This window comes from Carcharodon carcharias, chromosome 2 (genome assembly GCF_017639515.1).
Source record: "Carcharodon carcharias isolate sCarCar2 chromosome 2, sCarCar2.pri, whole genome shotgun sequence".
NCBI classification, from domain to species: domain Eukaryota; kingdom Metazoa; phylum Chordata; class Chondrichthyes; order Lamniformes; family Lamnidae; genus Carcharodon; species Carcharodon carcharias.
Window position 1 is genome coordinate 104,229,114 of NC_054468.1, and position 21,864 is coordinate 104,250,977.

Here is a 21,864-nt window from a genome sequence, read left to right on the forward strand (position 1 = left end):
TTGACATGACTGAGATCCAGTGCCACAAGAGACTGCAACTTTCTAGACAGATGGTCACAGGCATCTGCATCCTCCTTGCTGAAAACCTTGTTCCTCACAGCACTGGACCTCATGCCCTGCCAGTCATGGTGGCCTTGAATTTCTATCCGCTGAGGACCTTGGTGTCATTACATAAATGACTGGATACCATTGTATCTCATAGGTCACTGATGCTCTACTTGCCAAGGCTGGACAATAAATTCAGTTCACAACAGATGAGGCACAGAGGACATTGGGCTTTGCCGACATCGCTGGATTCCCACAGGTGCAGGGCATCATCGATTTCATCCAAATGGCCATCAATATCCTTAAGACCAGCCAGGCTGACTCATGAAGGGCTTCCAATTCCTCAAAGTTCAGATAATCTGCTACCACAACAAGCGCTTCTTCCAATGTAATAAAAATAAAATACCGCAGATGCTGGAAATCTGAAATAAAAACAGAAAGTGCTGGAAATATTCAGCAGATCTGCTAGTATCTGTGAGAGAGAAACAGAGTTAATGTTTTGAGTTGAATATGACTCTTCTTAAGACACTTGTTCCTCCTGTACTGGCTGTCCTGGCAACTGCCATGGCTCTTTAATCTACTGGTAGTCCAGGGTGCTGAAACTCTTCACTCCAACCACCACAAAGTCTGTGGATGCATCCATGAGGACAATGGATATTCCTTGAAGAGAAGGCTACTCACCTCTCCACGGGAGCTCCAGACAGAGGCACAGAGGTGATATAGTGAAGCCACCTGCTAATCTGGACAACCATTTGGCTTCTGAAGATGTAATTCTGGTGTCTGGACTGGGCAACTGGTGCTCTGCAGTACACTCCTGCAACTTTCTTCATCATTGTGATGGTCTGCTGCTTTCTCCATAACAGGGTTCTCGTGAGAGGTATGGATCTTGAGGATGGTGAGGCTCTGGAATGTAGGTCATTGGGGGAAGAGGAGGAGGAGGAAAAGGAAGTGGAAGGGGAGAATGCAGAACACCGAGGTGCTCCAGCTGTACAAGGAGGTGGCCATGCACTGTACAGGTGTGAAGGTTTCGTCAGGATGCCATGAATGTCAGGGATCATCTGGTTCAGGAATGTTTAAGCTGAGCCCCTCTGACTCAGAATGAAGGGAAAAGTTTACAAGTTACACAGAACTACCTGTGCTAACAAATCTATTGAAGACTCAGCCTGGAACATATAATCTCCTACCACCAATGAAGGAAGCACCTCTGCCCAGAGGCTTTTCCATCACCGTTGAGGTACCCTTTATCTCCTTCACCACCTCATACCTCTTTTCTCAACCTACAGCCAACAAAAGGAGTGTCAGATATTTGCCATAAGGTATAATTGTTAGCATAGTGCTCATAAAGGGAAATGTGCACAGATACAATAAGAAGAGACCCCGGTGACCCACTGAGTGTTTGGCTCTGCTGCACAGTTACTCCTATCATCAGAAGAGCCAAGGAGTCCAAGGGTGTTGATGGTGCCCTGTGAGGAGTGGCATCCTTTTCCTCCTTGGTGACATCCTCAGGCCTTGATGGGCACTTTGGATGGCGAGAGGTAGCACAGCTGGGGCGCAATTGGATCCCCTTCAAACATCTTTGAGTCACTGAAGATACTGGTCCAGGCTAGGTAGTGTGCCATGCATCCTGTGGATGTCAGTGCACAGTTTTGGCATGCATTCTGTGTGCAGTCGCAAATGGCTCTCCATTTGCTTGACCACTCTCAATGGAGGAGCTCATGTGCTCAAAACCATGAGCTGTTGTGGCACACATGAGCTGGATGGACTCCCCCATTCTCTGCCCATGATCCCACAGTGCCTCAGGGAACACCAACATGTGGTCGCACGTCACCTACTGCTGGACTTTTGGAATGTACGTGTGCAGATAAAGCAGAAATCTAGAAGTTGCTGTCACTGATTCTACACTTCTCAGCACACCCAGACGGCGATCAATGGAAATCAATTGCATCGAAAAGAACTTCCACTCGTACTCTATCAATCTCACTATAAAAATCCTTGAAAAAGTTAAACCTTGTTAAATAAGGTATAATTAGGTTTTTAACTTCATATTTACTGCCAAATCTCCTCACTGGCCCTGAAAAGCTGGTTTTATATTTTTTAGAATGTCAAATTTCTCGATAATAACAAATTTCCACTTATTTGTAAAAATATCTTTTTTTAAAGTTCTTTTTATCTTTTCTTAGTTTCTATCTTAATCTAATCATAATCATTTATTTCACCATCTGAGAATTTAAATTAAAAATGAAGGCTATTAATTGCTTTTAACTTCTTGGTTTACTGTGTGTGAATATTTCAATGTACTTGGCTACTTACCTGCTTCAGTGCTGCTGCACGTGAAAACATCCCCTTCACCTGGCAACAGATTTAACCTGCTGCCAGGAAAGAGGAAAACCATGCCACAGAGATAGCTAGATCTTTGTGGGCCACTTTTTTTGAGATTAGTGGTGAGCACCTTCGCTTCACTGCTGCCTGCAAAATCTGGGTTGTTGAACATATGAAACATACAAAAAAATGAACCGGACAAAGTCCACCCAACCTGCTCTACACAAATGTGATGTCTTGTGTATCACACTATGGGCACTCTCAGACAACTGTCATGTAACCTGGGAGAGGAGGAAAAACATTTTTTTAAAAAAAGGACAATTAGAAAAAAATCTGAAAAATTCCTTTCTGATCACCTTGAGCAATTGAAACTAGTCCAGGAGACAACACTGTCCCTGATTAATATTACACACTTGTATGAGGAGTCTGCATCCTAGCCAGAAACAGGTCCGCTCTCATTTGAAGGAATTCAGCAAATCATTATTTACCACAGACCCACAGCCTGTTCCACAGGTCTACTGCTCTCATGGAAAAGAACCACCTCCTGACAGCTAGCTTAGATCTTAGGACTGGTGTAGGTTGTTCAAAGGTGTCACTAAGCAAATGGGGATATACAACCAGCCCGACAACTTGTCAATATGGAACTGAGCCACAGACTATGCAACATCCCCTGCAATGTCTATCGCTAGAGGAACACTGCACTGTTGCAGATCTTGCCGAATTCAACAACAAGGCGCAAAAATGTGTCCAGTTCTGGCTGGGCCACGTATAGACTGTCCGTGGACACAATAAGAAGAAGAAGACTTCGATCTGCCCTTGCATAACTTGAGCTTGTGACTCCTAGCCTTCTCGGATCTACTTAGTTAAGACCAACTGTCAACAAAACACAACCTGGTCTCTTTATCCTCTTAAAAACCTTAACCTAATCACCCCTAACTCTATGTTTCTCTAAAGTATAGAGGAGTAGCTTTTTGAGTTGAAGATGTTTTAAACTGGGAACTAAACTTGCAGCCTTCCTTTACACCCTTTTCACAGCTTCAATATCACACACCATGTGCAGAGACCAAAACTGGACACAGTGTTCTGTAGAAGTGTTCTGTAACGGAGGCCTAATCAAGGCCTTGTACTAGATTAGGAAGAACTAAAAAAACGTGACTTGAAATGAATCGTGACAATGTAAAATGAATAAGAAACAAATTTTACCAAGCTTGCAGGTAGAAAAGTGAGGGGGACCAATGCGATGAATATAGGAATCTTCACAAATTTGTTAAAAGAGTGGTCGGAAGGCATAGTGATATGTGCTAAAGATCGTTGCTGTGGAGGTTAAGCATAATGGCAACAAATGATTCCCTTGTTGCAATGATCAATGAGGTACATGAAAACTTTAAAATATACTTATGGGGCTGAAACCGAAGATAAATTTAATATACTTAATGATTACTTCCTTGATGTATTTATAAGAGAAAATGCTAGTTGCATGCCCTTCATTTTCAAAGACAATCCATGCAAACTTAATGACGACATCAGTGAGTACAGGTTCTGTACAGGCTCAAAACAAATCTGCCAGGATGAATGGTGTTTACCTCAGGTTACTAAGAGAAGTAGATGACCAGATTTGTGAAGTGCTGATTGTCATCATGAGGGAGTTTATGAATGCTGCAGAGGTCATAATGGACTCGAAGCAAGCCAATGCAGCATTTAAAGCATGGTTCAGTCTTATTCACTCTTTTCCCATGAGTTTACCGAAGCAGATCTGATGTAATTTCTCATAAGGGTTATGAGTCCCAAGTACAGCAGAAACCTATAATGACTTTCAGGTTAAGTAGAATTCAGTCATGAATTTAATACCAACTACCTGTGTTTAAGCATTTTCTGCTCTGAAAGCTTCAATTTCAGAAGAGTAATGTACAGTCAAAGCTAGTTCAAAAGTGCCTTTTGTAAAGAAAATATCTTTTTTCCCCTGATATTACTGTGGGATACTGAAGCAGGTGTGTGTATGGGTGTAATTTAATTAAACTGCAAGGTTTGAGTCATCAAAGGGGTTAAGTGTAAAAACAGGCATTTGGAAGCGGAAATGGATGAGCTAAGTAAGATCGGTAAATAGGGTAGAGCTAACATTTGCATTTGTAGATAATTTGAGAGGTTGTTTGAATTTCAAAGGGACATGATTAGATGTTTTATAACTAGCAAAATAGATAAGGCAAAGTTCTTAAGTTTATTTTTCTCAAAAGTGTTTAAATTTTCCTTTCTTTTGTTCATACTTTTGTTTATGATGGGGCCGTAAAATTCTGGCCTAAAAATAGTTACTCAGATTAAGGCCATAAAACAAACTTAAGTATTAGGGTTTATTTCTAGAGGGATACAATTAGAAAGCAGAGGCATTATGTTAAAGTTGAATTATATCTTGGCTAAACAACACTTGAAGTAATGTGCACAGTTCAGGTCTCCATATTATAAAAATATGAAGATGCAAAATGAATCACTGAGAGGATATACTTATCAGGAAAAGCTGAACAGTCTGAGGGTCTTTTCTCTAGAAAAGAGAGGTTGTGGAAGATAATGAAAGGGCTTATAGAATACATAGAGAAAATATTTCCATCTGTGTAGGGTCCAGAACTAAAGATCATAAATATAAGATAATTACTGATAAATCCAACAGTGAATTTAGTGTGGTAAGAATATGGAACATGCTGCTATAAACAGCAGCTGAAGTAAAGCAGTCCATGTCCATTTGCAGCAAGGCCTAGATAACATTCAGGCTTGGCCTGATAAGTGGCAAGAAACATTTGCGCCGCAAAAATGCGAGGCAATGAACATCTCCAATAAGATGTCTAGAATCTAATCACCTTGCCTTGATATTCAACGTCATTACTATTGCTGAATCCCCCCTCCCCTCTCATCAACATCCTAGCAGCTACTATTGACCAGAAACTTAACTAGACCAGCCATAAATATACTGTGGCTACAAGAGCAGATTAGCGGCTGGGCATTCTGCAAGGAGTAACTTATCTCTTGACTCCCAAACAAAGCCTGTCCACCATCTACAAGGCACAGGTCAGAAGTGCGATGGAATGCTTTCCAATTGCCTGGATGAGTGAGGCTCCAACAACACTCGAAGCTTGAAACCATCCAGGACAGAGCAGTCGGCTTGATCGGCACCCCATCCATCAACTTAAACATTCACTCCCTCCACCAACAACAATAAGTGGCAGCAGTGTGTGCCAGCTACAAGATTCACTACAGCAACTCGTGAAGACTCCTTCAACAGGACCTTCCAAACTTGCGACCTCTGCCACTTAGAAAGACAAGGGCAACAGATGCATAAGAACACCACTACCTGTGAGTTCCCCTCCAAGCCAAACACCATCCTGACTTGGAACTATATTGCAGTGTCACTGAGTCAAGATCTTGAACCTCCTTCCCTAACATCACTGTGGATTTATTTATACCAGATGGACTGCAGCAATTCAAAAAGGCAGCTCACCACCACCTTCTCAAGCGCAATTAGGGATATGCAAAAATTGCTGGCCTTGCCGACGATGCTCAAGCACATGAGGGAGAAGGATACACTAATGGATTAAAATGAAGTAGGGTAGGAGGAGACTCATGTGGAGCATAAATAGTGGCATAGATCAGTTGGACCTAGTGGCCCACTTCTCTGCTGTGCACTTGATGTAACTTGATGTATGTAGAGTTATATTCAGGTTCAGACATCAAAAAAAAGTGCAAGGTTTGACATCATCTCAAGATCTTGCTTGAATTGCTACCTTGTGGTGGTGCAGTTCCAACAACACTCAAGAAACTCAATACCATCTAGAGCAAAGTAGCCTGTTTGATTGACACCCCACCCATCACCTTAAACATTCAATCCCTCCACTACCAGTGCACTGTATCTGCAGTTTATACCATCTACAAGATGCACTGTATCAACTTGTCAAGGCTTCTTTGATGGCAACTTCCATACCCACAACCTCAAAAGACAAGTGCAACAGACACATGGAAACACTGCCACCTGCAGGTTCTCCTCTAAATCACAGACACCCTGACTTAGGCCAGAGTTTTGTGGTCCCACCGTGGCGGGTCAGGGCCGTAAAATGCAGCAAGCCATTCTAAACTCCACTGACTTCGGTGGGAATGTTAAATCCAGCTGATGTAAAATTCCACCCTTAGAAATATATCACTGCTCTTTCATTGTTGCTGGGTCAAAATCTTGGAACTCTCTACTTAATGAGTGCCTTTACCACACAGACTGCAACGGTTCAAGAAGGCAGCCCAGCACTATCTTCTCAGGGGTAATTAGGGATGAACAATAAATCGCTGGTCTTGCCAGCGATGTCTGCATCCCATGAACAAATAAAAAACTCATAATTAGGGCTCCCAATTGCTGGGATTTATATATTGCATTGTAGATTTACACACCAGAATGAAGTGTAAGGAATTCATACCTTGGTAAGCTGTTCAGCACTTTAAAATCAAATAGTGCAAGGTATGCCACATTCAGAATTATTGCAAAATTAGATTAATTTTTTCCAGAAAAATCCTATTTTTATAATGTTGTTATACTTTAAAGGAAGTAATAGAGCTGCCATGAGAAAAGCGAACTGTAGTTATTTACATGTAAATATGCAGGTAAAAACTCAGACTTCTTAAATATTCTGATCAAATGGATAAAGTTGCATTTTTGTTACCAACTTTGACAACAAAACTTTAAGCATTCATGTCTGGTTTTTTTTTTGTTCACAGGTCTCAGGACTTTTTGCCCTATATTTTTAATCTTTATCCAGTAAGTGAATCTTAAATAATCTTCAGAACCAGTATTTTATATTATTCAGAAAATCATTTAGTTCAACATGTTGCAGAGCAAAGGTCCTGATTATTTATAAGACCACAAGAATAAAGCTGAGGTAGTCCTGAGAGTGTCAAAATTGAATAACTGCCAACAATCACACAATGGCAACCACTATTTTATAAAGTGGGCTTCATGAAATTGAAATGGATTTAACTGCAATGTAAACTTTAGATCAATTTCTTATGCCCTCTCTGCCCTCAATTGGTTACTCATAAAGATGGCGAGGTGGTAGGTAGCTGGACACATAATGACTAATTCTGTTTTAAGCATCAATGCAGCCAAGAAGGTCTACTGGAAACTGCCAATGCTGCCCTGGTTGATAGCATGGTTTTGGAGATGACTGTCTCCAATTTTCAAATTATAACATTTTAATGAATGATTTCATGTCCCGCCTGGAAACTGTTTGAAGGAAATGAGACTTAGTGACATGCTGAGCAGGAAAGCACAATGGTTGTCCCTGGATTGCAATATTCTAACCACAGTAAAGGGTGGTACATAGTAAATTCCAAGATTTGCAAATGATCATGTTTGGTTTAATATGGCTATATAGTGGTGTGTCCCAGTGAACTTGATATACTTGGATATACAAGGATACATTTGCCACAGAGGGTGTGCAACAGAGGTTCACCAGACTAATCCCTGGGATGTCAGGGTAGTCTTATGAGGAGAGATTGAGAAACTGGGCCTATACTCTCTAGAGTTTCAAAGAATGAGGTGGTCTCATTGAAACTTACAAATTTCTTACAGGACATGGCAGGGTGGATGTAGGTAGGATGTTTCCCCTGACTGGTGAGTCTAGAACCAGAGGACACAGTCTCAGAATAAGGGGCAGACCATTTAAGACTGAGATGAGGAGGAAGTTCTTCATTCAGAGGGTGGTGAATCATTGGAATTCTCCAGAGCCCTGTAGAAGCTCAATCCTTGAGAATGTTCGAGATAGATATCCATAGATTTCTGGAAACTAATAATATCAAGGGATATGGGGATAGCATGGAGAAGTGGCATTGAGGTAGATGATCAGCCATGATCCAGTTGAAGGCGGAGCAGGCTCGACAGGCTGAATGTCCTACTCCAGTTCCTAACTCTCTTTCAAATTTGTTATTGAATAACTTAAAAACAACAAATGCAAGGCGCACAATTATTCAACATTAAATGTGAACTAAATATTTAGACCAATAGAATGACATATGACATTAGTTTCATGAGGATAAACAATACAGCGACAGTCCATCTGCTCTCAGTCATCCAGCCTGCCTCTTGTTTTGGTTCTCCACCCATTTTCCCAGCATCATTAAACATATTAGTTAAATTACCACTGCTATACGTTCTGCAAAAATAATTATTTTAAGAATACTTTAATTGTATGTAACATGTTACACACGTAGGGTGCTTAAACTGCTTAGTATTACTCCCCCTTTGAATCATCAGTGAAAAGATTCAAGTGAATTTTTAAAAAACTATTAGTTTTTATTTTAGTTCTTTTTTATTTCAAATCACTACAGGACAAAGACTTCTGTGTTATTACAGTACCTCATCTGATCCCAGAGTTCCCTTTGCTGAAGGATTTTACCCGTGCCGTGCCCTACTGCAAGACGACAATATCTCATGAGCTATATGTCACTCATCGCAAAGGCTTGCTAAAGTAAGGATTCTTCAAAACCAATTTACTATACTTACTAACTTTTGAATGAGTGGGAAAATGTTCTACTTGGTATAATATTAACTCATATAGACCAGAGGCTGTTTTATATGCGATCCTTAGTGTGTGCTGAACTCAATCAGGCCAGCAGTCAGCAATTCAAGCATTAGAACTGGTCTCCAGATTTTGGAATTAGGGAGTTAAAAAACAATGTCCTCTGCAGTTAAAAAGCTTGCCAATACTCACCATCTAGGCACATGAATGAAGGATTACCGCTTTGACTGGGGTACCAGCCATCCTCCGATGCTCAACTAGAGGTCAGTGCTTTCAAGATGAGTGGGGAGAAAATGAGAAAATATCATTTTAAGAATAATGGAATTTTGGTTTGAAAATTAATAGCTTGACCAGTAGACAAATGTTGTCAAGGAATGGTGGAAGGCAATTTGCATTTCATATTTTTACCTGTTGATCTTATGGTGTCTGTCGAGTCATTAAGGGGACCAGTGGAAAGAGACCCCTGCAATTCAGATGTCTTCTAATAGCACATTCAAGGTGGATTATGTAGTATTCTGACAGTCTGTTGCCCCTTGCCCCACCTCTAAATCTGAAAACTGTATACGGAATGGCATTAAAATGGTGTATTGTATGGAAAGTTGACACTATTTTACACAAATTAGACTATATATATTGCAATAAGTTAATACTGTTACGGAAAAGGTATTGATTACTGTTGTCTCAAAGAAAATTATATCTTTAGCACTATGGAATAAATATGTTTTTCATCAATTCTTTCTGTCCCTTCCAACTGCAGCATTGTTAAATGCAAGTGATTTGTGTTATGCATCTGTTCAGCTTCCACAATTTCTGTTGAAGCTATGTCCAAACACATTGGGTTGGCGAACATATACTTCAGATCAGTCCTTTCCCACTGTTGAATCTCCTGTAATCAGCACCAGAACAGGTAGGGCTATTTACCATGGCCCAACTTTGGCCACATGAAGTGTGGTAGCGGGCATGAAGGAAGATGTTTTACCCACTTGCTGCAATGGCGGGTTTTCACATCATATCGTCCCCTTCCCAATGTGTGCTTCCTCATTAATAATGCATTCATGGGAAACATGCCGGATCGTTGGTGAGCGGGCTTGGGTTTGCCTGCCAAGTCGTGACCTCAGCGCTTCCTCACTCCAGGCATGAGAAGGCAGCCTACTTCATGTCTACAGACCAAGACTGCTCCAGGCAACAGATGGCACTGAAAGCTAGGAAAATGGCAGCCCCCAAATTTAGTGATGCCTCTCTGAGGCATCTGCTGGATGCAGTGGAAGGCCGCCGCGATGTCCTCTACCCCCGTTCTGGCCACAGAAATTCCACCAGAGTCACCAATCCGACCTGGGAGCCGGTGGCAGCAGAGGTCAGCACCACTTGAGCACAGAGGAGCTCAGCTGCCCAGTGCAGGAAGAGGATGAATGCTCTTATCCATTCAGCCAGGGTAAGTCACCCACCTCATCACTCTCAACTCACACACTCACAAACCCATCCACAGTGATCTCGCACCTCAAGGGACAACACCACTAACTCTCACACACACCCTCACATCTCCATCAGGCTCATATCCTCTGGAGCTCAATCCTCATCCCATCCATGGCTCAGCTCACCACACAAACATTCCACACAGTGCCATGTGTCTTGCTCTCACGCTCTGCATCTGTTTCCATGCAGGAGAAGCTGGCTCACATCAGCAGGGAGAGATCCCAGACTGGGGGTGGAGGCCCCTCACTCACTTTGAGGAGTGTGCCATCGCACTGACTGGTGAGGACGTGGACTGTGTCTGTGGTGACGGTGAGGTCGACATCGAGCACCCACATGAGGATCCTGCACCAGATTATTCCTCTCTCAATGCAGTTGTGAGAGCTCTCACTCCTGCTTTTGACTCTGCTGCTGTGCACTAATTATCTCTATTTTGGTTCACAGGGAGCTCTGCCAAGCGACCAACACCCTCAGCCAGTCAGTCCCTCAGCTCCATCCCCATCCTCACCTCCAGTCAAGGGGACTCCTCCTCCATTGAAGAGCTGGAAATAAGCAGCCTGGAAGACCTGTCACAGCGCCTACCCACACCCTCCACCAGCGCTGAGTCACACACCTTGGTGGGACCTACACCCAGATCAGGCCTGGGTTCACATTCTGGTGGTCACCGCACGGACACGAGTCCACAGCAGGAGGAGGCAGGTTCAACCGAACTCCCCAGCAGTCCTCCGACTGCTGGGGAAGAGGCCTCTGTAAGGTCCAAGTCAGATGACAAGCCTCTGAATTCAGCCTTACAACTCATTGTGGAGAATCAGTAGAAGGTGGGGAACATCATGCAGAGCTGTTGGAAGCCCTCAACAGAGTGGCACGCGAGTCAGAGGAGTGCATCTGCCTGCTCTCTGATGAAGCAGCGCCCACGTATGCACATATGGAGGACTCTGTGGGAAGGATGGCAGATGCCTTGTAGACACTGGTCCATCAGAACACAGAGATGCGCACAGACCTGCACTCTATCACGTTGGCCATGGGTGAGTTCCTGCAGTGGCAATGCAGAGGGGAAATGGGGCACCTCAATGTCTCTCCAGGTGCTCGTTCCCCTCGCGGAGTCAGTCCGGGGCCCTTGGGCACCCGAAGGGAGGAAGAGTTGGAGTAGACACCCCTGGGTCACCCACTCAGGAATCTCAGAGGCTGTCTGCTCCCTTTGAGTCCCCTTCTCCTGTGACCTCCTCAATCCTATCCTCTGTCACAGCAGAGGGAGCAGCTGACCCACATAAGGACAGCTCAAGCAAGCCGGGGCCTTCTCCAGAAGACACATGCCAGAGTCATCAGAGGCAACAGGACCAACCATTGTACAAAACAAAAACAGAATTACCTGGAAAAACTCAGCAGGTCTGGCAGCATCGGCGGAGAAGAAAAGAGTTGACGTTTCGAGTCCTCATGACCCTTCGACAGAACTTGAATTCGAGTCCAAGAATGCTGCCAGACCTGCTGAGTTTTTCCAGGTAATTCTGTTTTTGTTTTGGATTTCCAGCATCCGCAGTTTTTTTGTTTTTACAACCATTTTACAGGCTGCCTCCACCCTGCTGCAGATGTCAGAGTAGCACCTAGAAGAGGTGGTAGGCCTGGAAAAGTTAAGAAATTCTGATCACAAGTGAGTGCACAAGTGAACATATTTTGTCACTTTATAATCTGAAAATATTTTCACTTTCACTGAATAATGTGTAATGTCTTTCAGCTTCATTGACAGGCTTCACAAGTCCTCCCCCTGCATCCCCCACCCCCACTAGCAGTTCAGTTGCACGCAGCCCACAAGTAATTTTGGAGGGAGGTGTGTGTGTGAGAGAGAAAAAGAGAGAGAGACGGTGGAGTGCAGGGCCTTTCAGAGGCTTGTGCAAGCACTTTCTCACACATGCATAGTCTTCAACCATCACACCTTTTTCAATGTCCCAAGCATTTTCAGTGCTGTCTGCTGGGGTTATCTTTCAGTTGTCCATCTGAGCTGACCTGTGTCTCTGCCCACCCACTGACTGCACTCCTCTGCAGAACCTGTTCCCATCCAACACAAAGCTCTGCTCACTTTCTTTTTGACAAACATGGCCATGGTAAAGTTCTTGATTAACTCCCCAATCCTTTTCCCTCCCCCAGTCACCCATGTCCTTTACCCCATCATTTTCGACCTCCCTGGCATCACCTTTCACATCCCCACCGTCAGCTACCAACCCAAACCCTTGTCATGGCTAAGCAAGGAAGTTAAAGATAACAAAAAGGCAAAAACTAAGGCATACCAAATTACAAGCTGGAAGATTGGGAAACTTTTAAAGATCAACAAAGGGTTACTAAAAAAAATAATAAAAAGGGCAAAGGTAAATTATGAAAGAAAACTAACGCAAAATGTAAAAACTGATAGCAAAAGCTTCTACAAGTATATAAAAGGAAAGAGAGTAGCTAAAGTGAATGTTGGTCCCTTGGAGGATGAAACTGGGGAGTTAATAGTGGGGAACGCAGAAATGGCAGAGACGCTTAATAAGGAAGGCAAATGAAATTTTGGCACTTATTGCTAAAGGAATAGAGTATAAAAATAGGGAAGCGTTGTTGCAACTGTACAAGGCATTGGTGAGACCCCACCTGGAGTACTGTGCACAGTTTTGGTCCCCTTACTTGAGGAAGGATGTAGTTGCATTGGAGGCGGTTCAGAGGAGGTTCACTAGATTGATTCCAGAGTTGCGGAGCTTGTCTTATGAGGAGAGATTGAGCAATTTTGGCCTATACTCGCTAGAGTTTAGAAGGATGAGAGGAGATCTAATTGAGGTATATAAGATGCTAAACGGGATAGACAAAGTAGACATGGAGTGGATGTTTCCTCTTGTGGGGCACTCTAGAACGAGAGGCCATAGTTTTAGGCTAAGGGGCGGTGGATTTAAATCAGCGATAAGGAGGAATTACTTTTCTCAAAGGGTCGTGAATCTGTGGAATTCACTACCTCAGAGTGCAGTTGATGCCAGGACACTGAATAAATTTAAGGAGGAGATAGACAGATTTTTAATTAGTAATGGGTTGAAATGTTATGGGGAGGGGGCGGGAAGTTGGAGTTGAGGCTGAAATGCCATCAGTCATGATCGTATTGAATGGCTGGGCAGGCTCGAGGGGCTGAATTGCCTACCCTGCTCCTAGTTCTTATGTTCCTATGTTCTATGTCATTCCAGTATGTCCAGGGGAACATGCACATTCCCTACCACCTGGAGAATCCCACCCCCATCCACATTGGGCTCTCCAATCTCCTCCTTCCCACCCCCAGGATCCATGACTGCCTCCGAGTTCCCCCAACCACCCTCAATGCCCCTTCTACTATTACCAATTCACCCTCACCCCCACACCCTACTGGCTCCCTCTGCCCCTTCTCACACTCACTATTCCCTCATACTATGCCCACCCTCAGTTCGCTCCACAGGAGGCATTTGTTGACTCCAAGGACCCCTCACTTGCACACTCACCTGGACATCCCCCTTACTTCCTCCTCCACCTTTACTCCCTCCTCCCCCCGACACCTTCCCCTCTCCGAGCACCCGCCTCCCCCCTCCAGATACCTTCCCGTCTCTGAACTCCATCCCCCTCTGGACACTTTCCCCCCTCCAAACTCCTCCCTTACACCCTCCCCTCTTACACCTACAGCCCCACTTGCAGCATTCTCACTCATTACACCCCCTCCCCCCCATTCCCTCCTCCCCCAATACATTCGACCCCCTCCCAACCTCACCCCCGCGACATCTTTGTTCCTGCCTCTGAACCTCATCCCCCCAACACCTTCATTTCCCTGCCCACCACCCCCCCACCCCAAACTTAAACCTTGGTACACCTTCCTCTCCCGCTCACACCTAGACATTCCTCTCACACCACCGGCCCCTCTCCCCCACCTTCTCTGATCCTCTGTAGCAGCCCATGTGTTACAATGCAGCAGCTGATATGTGCCAGGCGGACCAGATCCACAAGGGATACTTGGCCACTCTATTGTCACAGTTTTGCAATTTGTATTTACGATGAGAAGAACTGTGCACTGAACTCGGAAGTAGTGAGTCCCCTAAAAACCTTAGAGATTTTAAAGATTAAGTTAAAACATTTATTAACAAAGGAAAATAATTCAAACACAGACATAAGATTACAGTTATTTGTTATTATAACAAATCCCAAAATTCCTAATTAACCCAAGAACACACCCCCTTTAAGACAACAGCCCAAAGTAGATTTTAAATTTAAATAGGCAATCTGGCAAGGTTACCACATGCACCAACTTGACAGTGGATTTCCAAGGGTTTTTTAACACAACTTTCATTACTGGACACAGCAGATTTCTGCAAAAGTGGCTAGAGGCTCGTCCCCAAGGCTGCTTTACATGGCGTACCTTTCAAGAGGTTACACGGCCACCCCCACATAACCTTCCGTCCTTCTTTATATATGTTTCTCTCTTTTTAATGTGTAAAATCCCGTTGTTCTCCGTATCTTCAGAAATTCACTTTCCTCATAATATAAAAATATGTCATGCGTTAATATGGCTTCTTTCCTTTTGGGAAAAACACACATATAATAACCTTGCCCTATTTACTTGTTAGTTGTAAACTTCGTTCAATGACCTCACACAAGCAGTCAAGGTCAGTAAATGCATCTTCAAATGCCATATCCTACCAACTGCATTACTACTCTCAGACGTTGCTCTATTAACCACACCTCCGTTACTTACTAACAATCTACATTAAAAAGGACTCATATCTGGGATTCATATACTCCACTGCACCACCACATGGCTGCAAGCGTCATACCCACATCTCACAGCTTGCACACACTGCCAGCTATCCAACTATGACAGCCACATCACCAAACCAACTGCATGACACTGACACACTTCTCTCTCTCTTGCAGGAAAATACAGCACACAATCATACACAGCAGGAGCTAACTGGAGAAGGATAGGAGCTTCTGCATGTCCTAACCCCACCCCCATGGAGAAGATTGTGCTGGCCTTCAATGGGATGGTGATTGCTGAGAATGTGACCAATGGTGGGGCTAAAACCATCAAAGTTGACAGTACCTTCATGCCTTGTCCTCCTCACATCTCACTTCCCTCTCATTCCACATTCAATTATGATTTGAAGCTGGAGGTGGTGTACCCATATACATATTATGTATGATCAGATACTGACACTGTGGATAATTTAGAGGACAGCAAAGAAGGGGGATCTACACATGATGAGACACCAGGCATGAATGGCGTAACCACTAATGGAGGTAAGGCTAGCGCAGGTACTAGCTCACTGAAGGATGAGGTTGCATTCACATTCTACTGCAGAGGACTCAGAAGAGTACTTCAATGGGGCAATCTATAGAACAGGCCTTCCTATCCAGCCAGCAGACCCCATGTTTAAAATACGGTAAGCAAATACAAAGATTCTGCGAGTTTCTGCTCCTCCAATCACAGGCTGTTTCTCTGCAGCATTTACTGTTGATAGGCTCACTATAGTGGGAGAGAATCGGTCTCTGATTGGAGGAGTAGCTCCCTTCAGTCTGAGGCCTGAAAAAATGGGGCAACGGCGGCAATGAGCCTGTTGGGGAACGAGGAAGATTTTTAGGGAGTGGGAAGAGTCAGAGTTGCTGCCCAGCGGGGAGAGAGAGAGAGCAACTACCGAGCGAAGAGAGAGAAGGAGTGACTACTGAGCAGAGAGAGAGGGTGACTACCATGTGGGAGAGAGAGTGACTATTGTGCGGGGAGAAAGAGGGACTGCTGGTGATGTGAGGGGGAAGAGTGGCTGATAGAGGGGAGAGTGGCTGCTGGTGGCGGGGAGAGTGTGGCTGCCGGTGGCGGAGAGAGAGTAATTGCTGGTAGGGTGGGAGAGGGTGACAGCTGGTGGGGGACCGGGTGTGGCTGCTGATGGTGGGGGAAAGAGTGGCTGCTGGTGAGGTGGGGGGAAAATTGGGCATGGGAAGAGATTGGTGACTGGTGGGGGATAGAGAGTAGCTGCTGGTGAGGTGGGAGGAAGTGGCTGCTGGTGGGAGGTAAGTGGCTGCTGGTGGGGGTAAGACTGACTGCAGGTGATGGGGGAAGAGAGTGGCTGCTGGTAGGGGAGAGAGAATAGGTGCTATTGGGGGGGGAGTGAGTGGCTGCTAGTGGGGGAGAGGGTGACTGCTGATGGTGGGTAGAGAGTAGCTGCAGGTGAGGGGGGAGAGGGTGGCTGCAGTGAGAGTGCATGTGTGTGCGAGAGTGCGAGTGCGTGTGTCTGAGAGAGTGAGTGCTGTTATGGTTATAACCGGTGTTAATTGTTATACAAACCAAGTCCCAGAGGGAAACTTGGCCACACTCTTTTTTTTGTATTCTGAAAACGAGAAGATGACATACAGCAGTAAGAAGTCCAGTAACACTTTTGGGATTTTAAAAATTAAAAGTAAAAGTTTTATTAACAAGAATAAAAGAAACCTTAAGCACACAAGATTACAGTTACACAATTAAGGTTAGCCTTCCAAAACATTTCCCCCAAAAAGACTCTCCACTTGGTCGACCCACAAGTAAACACCTTCTAGGCAATGCTTCCTTATAGGTATTTAACTATACAAAATCCAGTAATATTACCCAAGGCAAACTATTGCAGCTATAATAGAGGCATACCACATGACCTGAAATTCTCTTCTACTCTGCTGTGGAATCCAAACTTCAGAATAAAATTGCTTGTTGTAGCTCAAGACTTTTCTAGCTTGACTGGATGACTGATTCAAATGGCATCTCCTCCCAGCCCAGAGGTAACAGCTCCAGTTGCTATCCCAACAGCTCCAGCTCAACAGCTGTTCCCAGCTATATCTCACATCTCCACATTAACTCTAAAATACCTTTTTCCCCTTTCATCTCAGGTTCCATTGTTCTCACGCCTCTAATCCTTCCAAACATGAAATCTTTCATGTCTCTATCTTGTCTTTGCTTTTGGGCCATTAAAATATAATATCCCCCTTCTATTTGCCTATGGAACTCCTGCAAGATGCAAACATGTTCCTTGATACCTTGATATTTAAACAAATTCTCAACTTATCTGAAAATGCAAATATTAGATCTAACCCATTTACTTGTACCTCAACCTAACACCTCTATCCTTTTACAAAAACAAAAATAGCTGGAAAAACTCAGCAGGTCTGACAGCATCTGTGGAGGGGAAGACAGAGTTAACATTTCAAGTCCGTATGACTCTTCATCAGAACTGAAGATAAATAGAAATGAGGTGAAATATATGCTGTTTAAGAGGGGGTGGAACAGGTGGAGCTGGATCCTTTTCATGTTTTAATCCCCGCCCAGACAACTTGTCTCCTATTAATCTCTTCCCAGCTTAATTAAATCACACACACACACACACTTTTACGCAGAATAACACAATATTCCCCAAAATATATTGTAAAAATCATCCATTTCTCACTGCGTGTGTGAGAGAGAGCGTACGTGTGCGTGTGTGAGTGTGTATGTGTGTGTGTGTGTGCGTGTGAGGCAGTGAGAGTGCCTATCTCACTCCCAGTCTCAGGGTTCACTTTCACCCTCATCCCCACACACCAACATATTTGTACCAACTCATACTGTGGGTGTGGGTGAGGGGGTGAGTAAGTCCTGAGACTGGGAGTGAGCCGGACAAATACAATTTGACCTTCTCACAAATTAATTGCTCATTTTTTTAAAAATTATCAATTTATTGCTCTGACATTGCTTTATTTTTGCTCAGCAAGCTGTTTCTTTTCCTCATACCTCAACATTTTATTGAAATTCAGCATTTCATGTTGCACCAAATCTTATCCTTTCGAAATTTCCTCATCGGCTCCTTGACTGAGAAAAAAATTGAAATGTGGCTCCCCACGCGAAAAGGTTGGAAAAGCCTGCTGTAGAAGACCCCTGATGGGTATGCACAACAAAATTATTGGTGCTTTGAGAAGATTGCCTGTGGTCAATATCAAGGAGCATGGAGTAAACTAGCACCAACTTGGCACAAGGGGCCACCCTTTCCAGTGTGGAAGTGGTAGCCAACTCCATCACCACATTTGTAGAGCAAAAAATAATTCAGCATCTGATAGCGGAAGAAGCTTCCGCCAGAAGTCTGAGTGCAGCAGTGGAAGCTCATCCTGCTGTCATGCAATATCAGCTTGCTGCCATGTAAGCCTGAATTGTTTCCAATGTGACTGTGGATAACTTTGGAAAAGGTCTTACAAGGTGCAGCAGCCCAGCAATCTTTCCTCCAACAGATTACCACATTTGCTGAGGCTTTGCCCTGGGGGAGTGGAAGTATCTCAATGGAGCACAAACCTGTTGTCCTCTCAGGAAGGCAGCATTTGTCTCCCAGACTTGTTAGTGTCTCTCTCTCCCTTGCCATGATCGTTGATCTTCTTCACTCCCAAGGGTCCCAGGCGGCAGCCTCCTTCCACTGGTTTTCCCTCCTTCCAGGGTGCCAGTCAAGTTGTCAATTTAGGGTGGCTGCCAGCTAGAAAAACTTATTAAGGTTCTGCCATTAACTTAAGCAGGACATCCATGTCCCCCATACTCTCCCGGCCTCCTTGTAAATATTGGACCCTGAATCTCCAAATCCATTTGCATCTCTACCACATTTAGACTCATTTTCCAAGGAGAATATGGCCTTATTTTCTTTCTACTTTAATGTGTCACCTCACACTTATCTATATGGCAGTTTATTTACCATTTACACACACACATTCTGCAAGTTTATTAATGTCTTCTTGCACTTTGTCACAATCTTCTACAGTATTAACAGTACTTCTCAATTTGGTGTAATTCACAAATTTTGAAATTGCACTTTTGATACCTGACTTGCAGTCATTCATGTAAATGATTAACCACAGTATTCCCAGCACTGATCCCTATGGCCCACACTTCCCACCTTCCACTAGCCTGAGTAAATCTTAACTCCCTGTTGAATCTGTTTGCTATCCTCTCTGCTACCTGTCATCTGACTCTCAATGCTCTGACTGTAGTCATGCATCTACCATGTGGTATCTTATTGAAGGACTTCTGAAAATTCAACTATATTATCAATATCTATTCCATCTATTACTTTGAAGAATTCATTAAGGTTGGTCCAGTGTGATCTTCCCTTTTGCAATATATGTTGACCATTCTTTGTTATATATGTCACATCTCAAATGGGTTCTCAGGCTTGTGCAGGAGAAAAGTAAAACACCATAGACATAAGTGGAAGAGGAGGCAGCTGTACCAGGACTCAAACATTTCATTGATCTACCAGAAAAGCAATATTATATTGATAATGTATATATTTACATTGCTCCAATTCATAAGTACAAGGTGGAGGATGTTTATCTTTCCTTGCATCAGTTTTTACTTCTTAATCAATAAACCCTTATAGACTTTAAACTGTTTCCTCCACAGATCCTTTGTGGTACGACTTGCAACAAACAGTGACACTCCAGGAATTAAAAGACTTGTCAAAACCCTTAATCTGCAGCTCAGTATTTTAAGCACCTTAAATATTTACAATCAGTCCCGTAGAGATTCAGTGAGTATTCTATCAATTTGAGGTATGTTGTTGAAAGCCTAATGTGTTGATTGTTTAATCTGTTAATTATGAACATTTTAGTACGTTTATCTGATATGCAAAGGAAGGAAAGACTTGTATTTATACAGTTGAGTGTAACCATGTTGAGGGATGGTGAAGATTGTAAGCCCTTTCCACTCTGAGGTTTTGACCTGTGGGAGGAACAGGGCACAGACACAGAACCATTTCAGACGATTCCAAGGAGGAGGCAGATATGATGCAACCAATGCATAAGCCATGGCACACTTCGCTGCCCAGAATGCCCAAATTATTGCAAGGTTCACTTAGATTCCACCAGTTCGCCCCTCTGGTAGCCACATCCAAAAGCCACTTCCCTCCTGCCCCCAAATCCAAAAGTCAGTTCCCCCTCATCTGTCCCTGCCCCCATTGCCCAACAGAAAGCAGCCCTGCAAACAATCAGGTGTCCCTTTACATGTGCTACCATTCCTCTCATGTGATAAGGTGGCTTGCCAACCAGCAACCAAAAATGAACAAGACAGAAAGTTGTGCAAACAGATATAAGTTATAGGGCTCAAAAATGAAACTCAATTTTACCAATCTAAAAGCTTGTGCAAGTTTTCCTTTTCACGGCACTTCTACTTTGTATAACCCCAATGGCTTCTGCAGAGGTGAAAGTAAGTTATTCAGCTCCCTGTTCTGATTGCTACGATGCTCTTAGCCAATATCGTCTAGATTTTAGAGCCCATGAAGGCAGCAATGACAGCTCCACCTGTACAGGTGCAGGGGCAGCCTTGACCATCAGGACACAAGAAGCACATCAGGTACTGACTGAGGGGTAGCAACAGGTGAGAAGTGGAAGTGCTTTGAATCGAGTTCCAGTTGCATGTTCCCTTTCATCATCATCCCTCTCATGGTCCACTTGCCTTTCCAGGCTAGCAATGAAGTGGAGTACACATTGCTACAACTCAATGGGCAATGAATGGCCAGGTCATAGGGCTGGATTCTACTAGCCCATTGGAGACAGGCTGGGAGGCAGAAGGAATGGTAATATTGCGATGAAAGTCATTAGAAGGGGGAACCCACCATCTTTGCGTCAGTGCCGGATATGGTCAAAGATATCCAGGCTGGTGGGAGGAGAACATGCTGGAACGCGACAATAAAGTAATTAAGCCTGCTAAGCAGCCAATTAACTGCTATTTTACCAGGATTTTCTCATTTTACGACAGTTGCCCACAACAACGGGGCTTCAGAGTCTCGTCAGCTAAAATTAGGCAATGGTTTAGCAGGATGCCCATGTTGGCTGCAATTGGCAGCCATTGTGAAGAATAATGTCGCTTGGCAGGGAGGGTGGAACTGAGTGGGCAGCAGAAGTAGTAAGCATGAGCAGGGACATACAGCTTGAGTGCCTTGAGTGCCTGCTTAGCACTTCTATGTGCAGAACCAGGATATGGGAGGCCCTGAGATCTGAGTGCAGCTATTTGCTATGGATCTCATTCACTCGGGTGTCAAGACCTCCAATGAGGATCAGCATCAGAGACGGAGAGAGCTGCAAGGAGAGAGCTACAACTACAGGTAGCAGAACAGCACAAGTCAGGATTGTGATGGAATACTCTTCACTTGCCTGGATGAGAGCAGCTCCAACAACACTCAAGAAGCTTGACACCATCCAGGACAAAGCAGCCCGCTTGATTAGCACCACATCCACAAACATTCACTCCCTCCACCACCGACAAACAGTGGCAGCAGTGTGTACCATCTACATGATGCACTGCAGAAACTCACCAAGGCTCCTTAGGCAGCACCTTCCAAACCCATGACCACTACCATCTAAAAGGACAAGGGCAGCAAACACATGGGTTCAAAACCACCTGGAAGTTCCCCTCCAAGCTATTCACCATCCTGACTTGGAAATATATCACCGTTCCTTCATTGTCACTGGGTCAAAATCCTGAAAC

At 44.0% G+C, this 21,864-nt stretch overlaps 1 protein-coding gene across 1 annotated transcript in view; it reads left to right on the plus strand.

Moving 5' to 3' along the window:
• The window catches only part of cfap61 (cilia and flagella associated protein 61), a 218,996-nt gene that overhangs the window by 60,271 nt on the left and 136,861 nt on the right, over nt 1-21,864 (plus strand). The window contains exons 11-13 of the mRNA XM_041206097.1: nt 7,108-7,147; nt 8,716-8,855; nt 19,783-19,909. Of these exons, the coding sequence (XP_041062031.1) occupies nt 7,108-7,147; nt 8,716-8,855; nt 19,783-19,909 (307 nt within the window). The remainder of the gene's footprint in view (nt 1-7,107; nt 7,148-8,715; nt 8,856-19,782; nt 19,910-21,864) is intronic.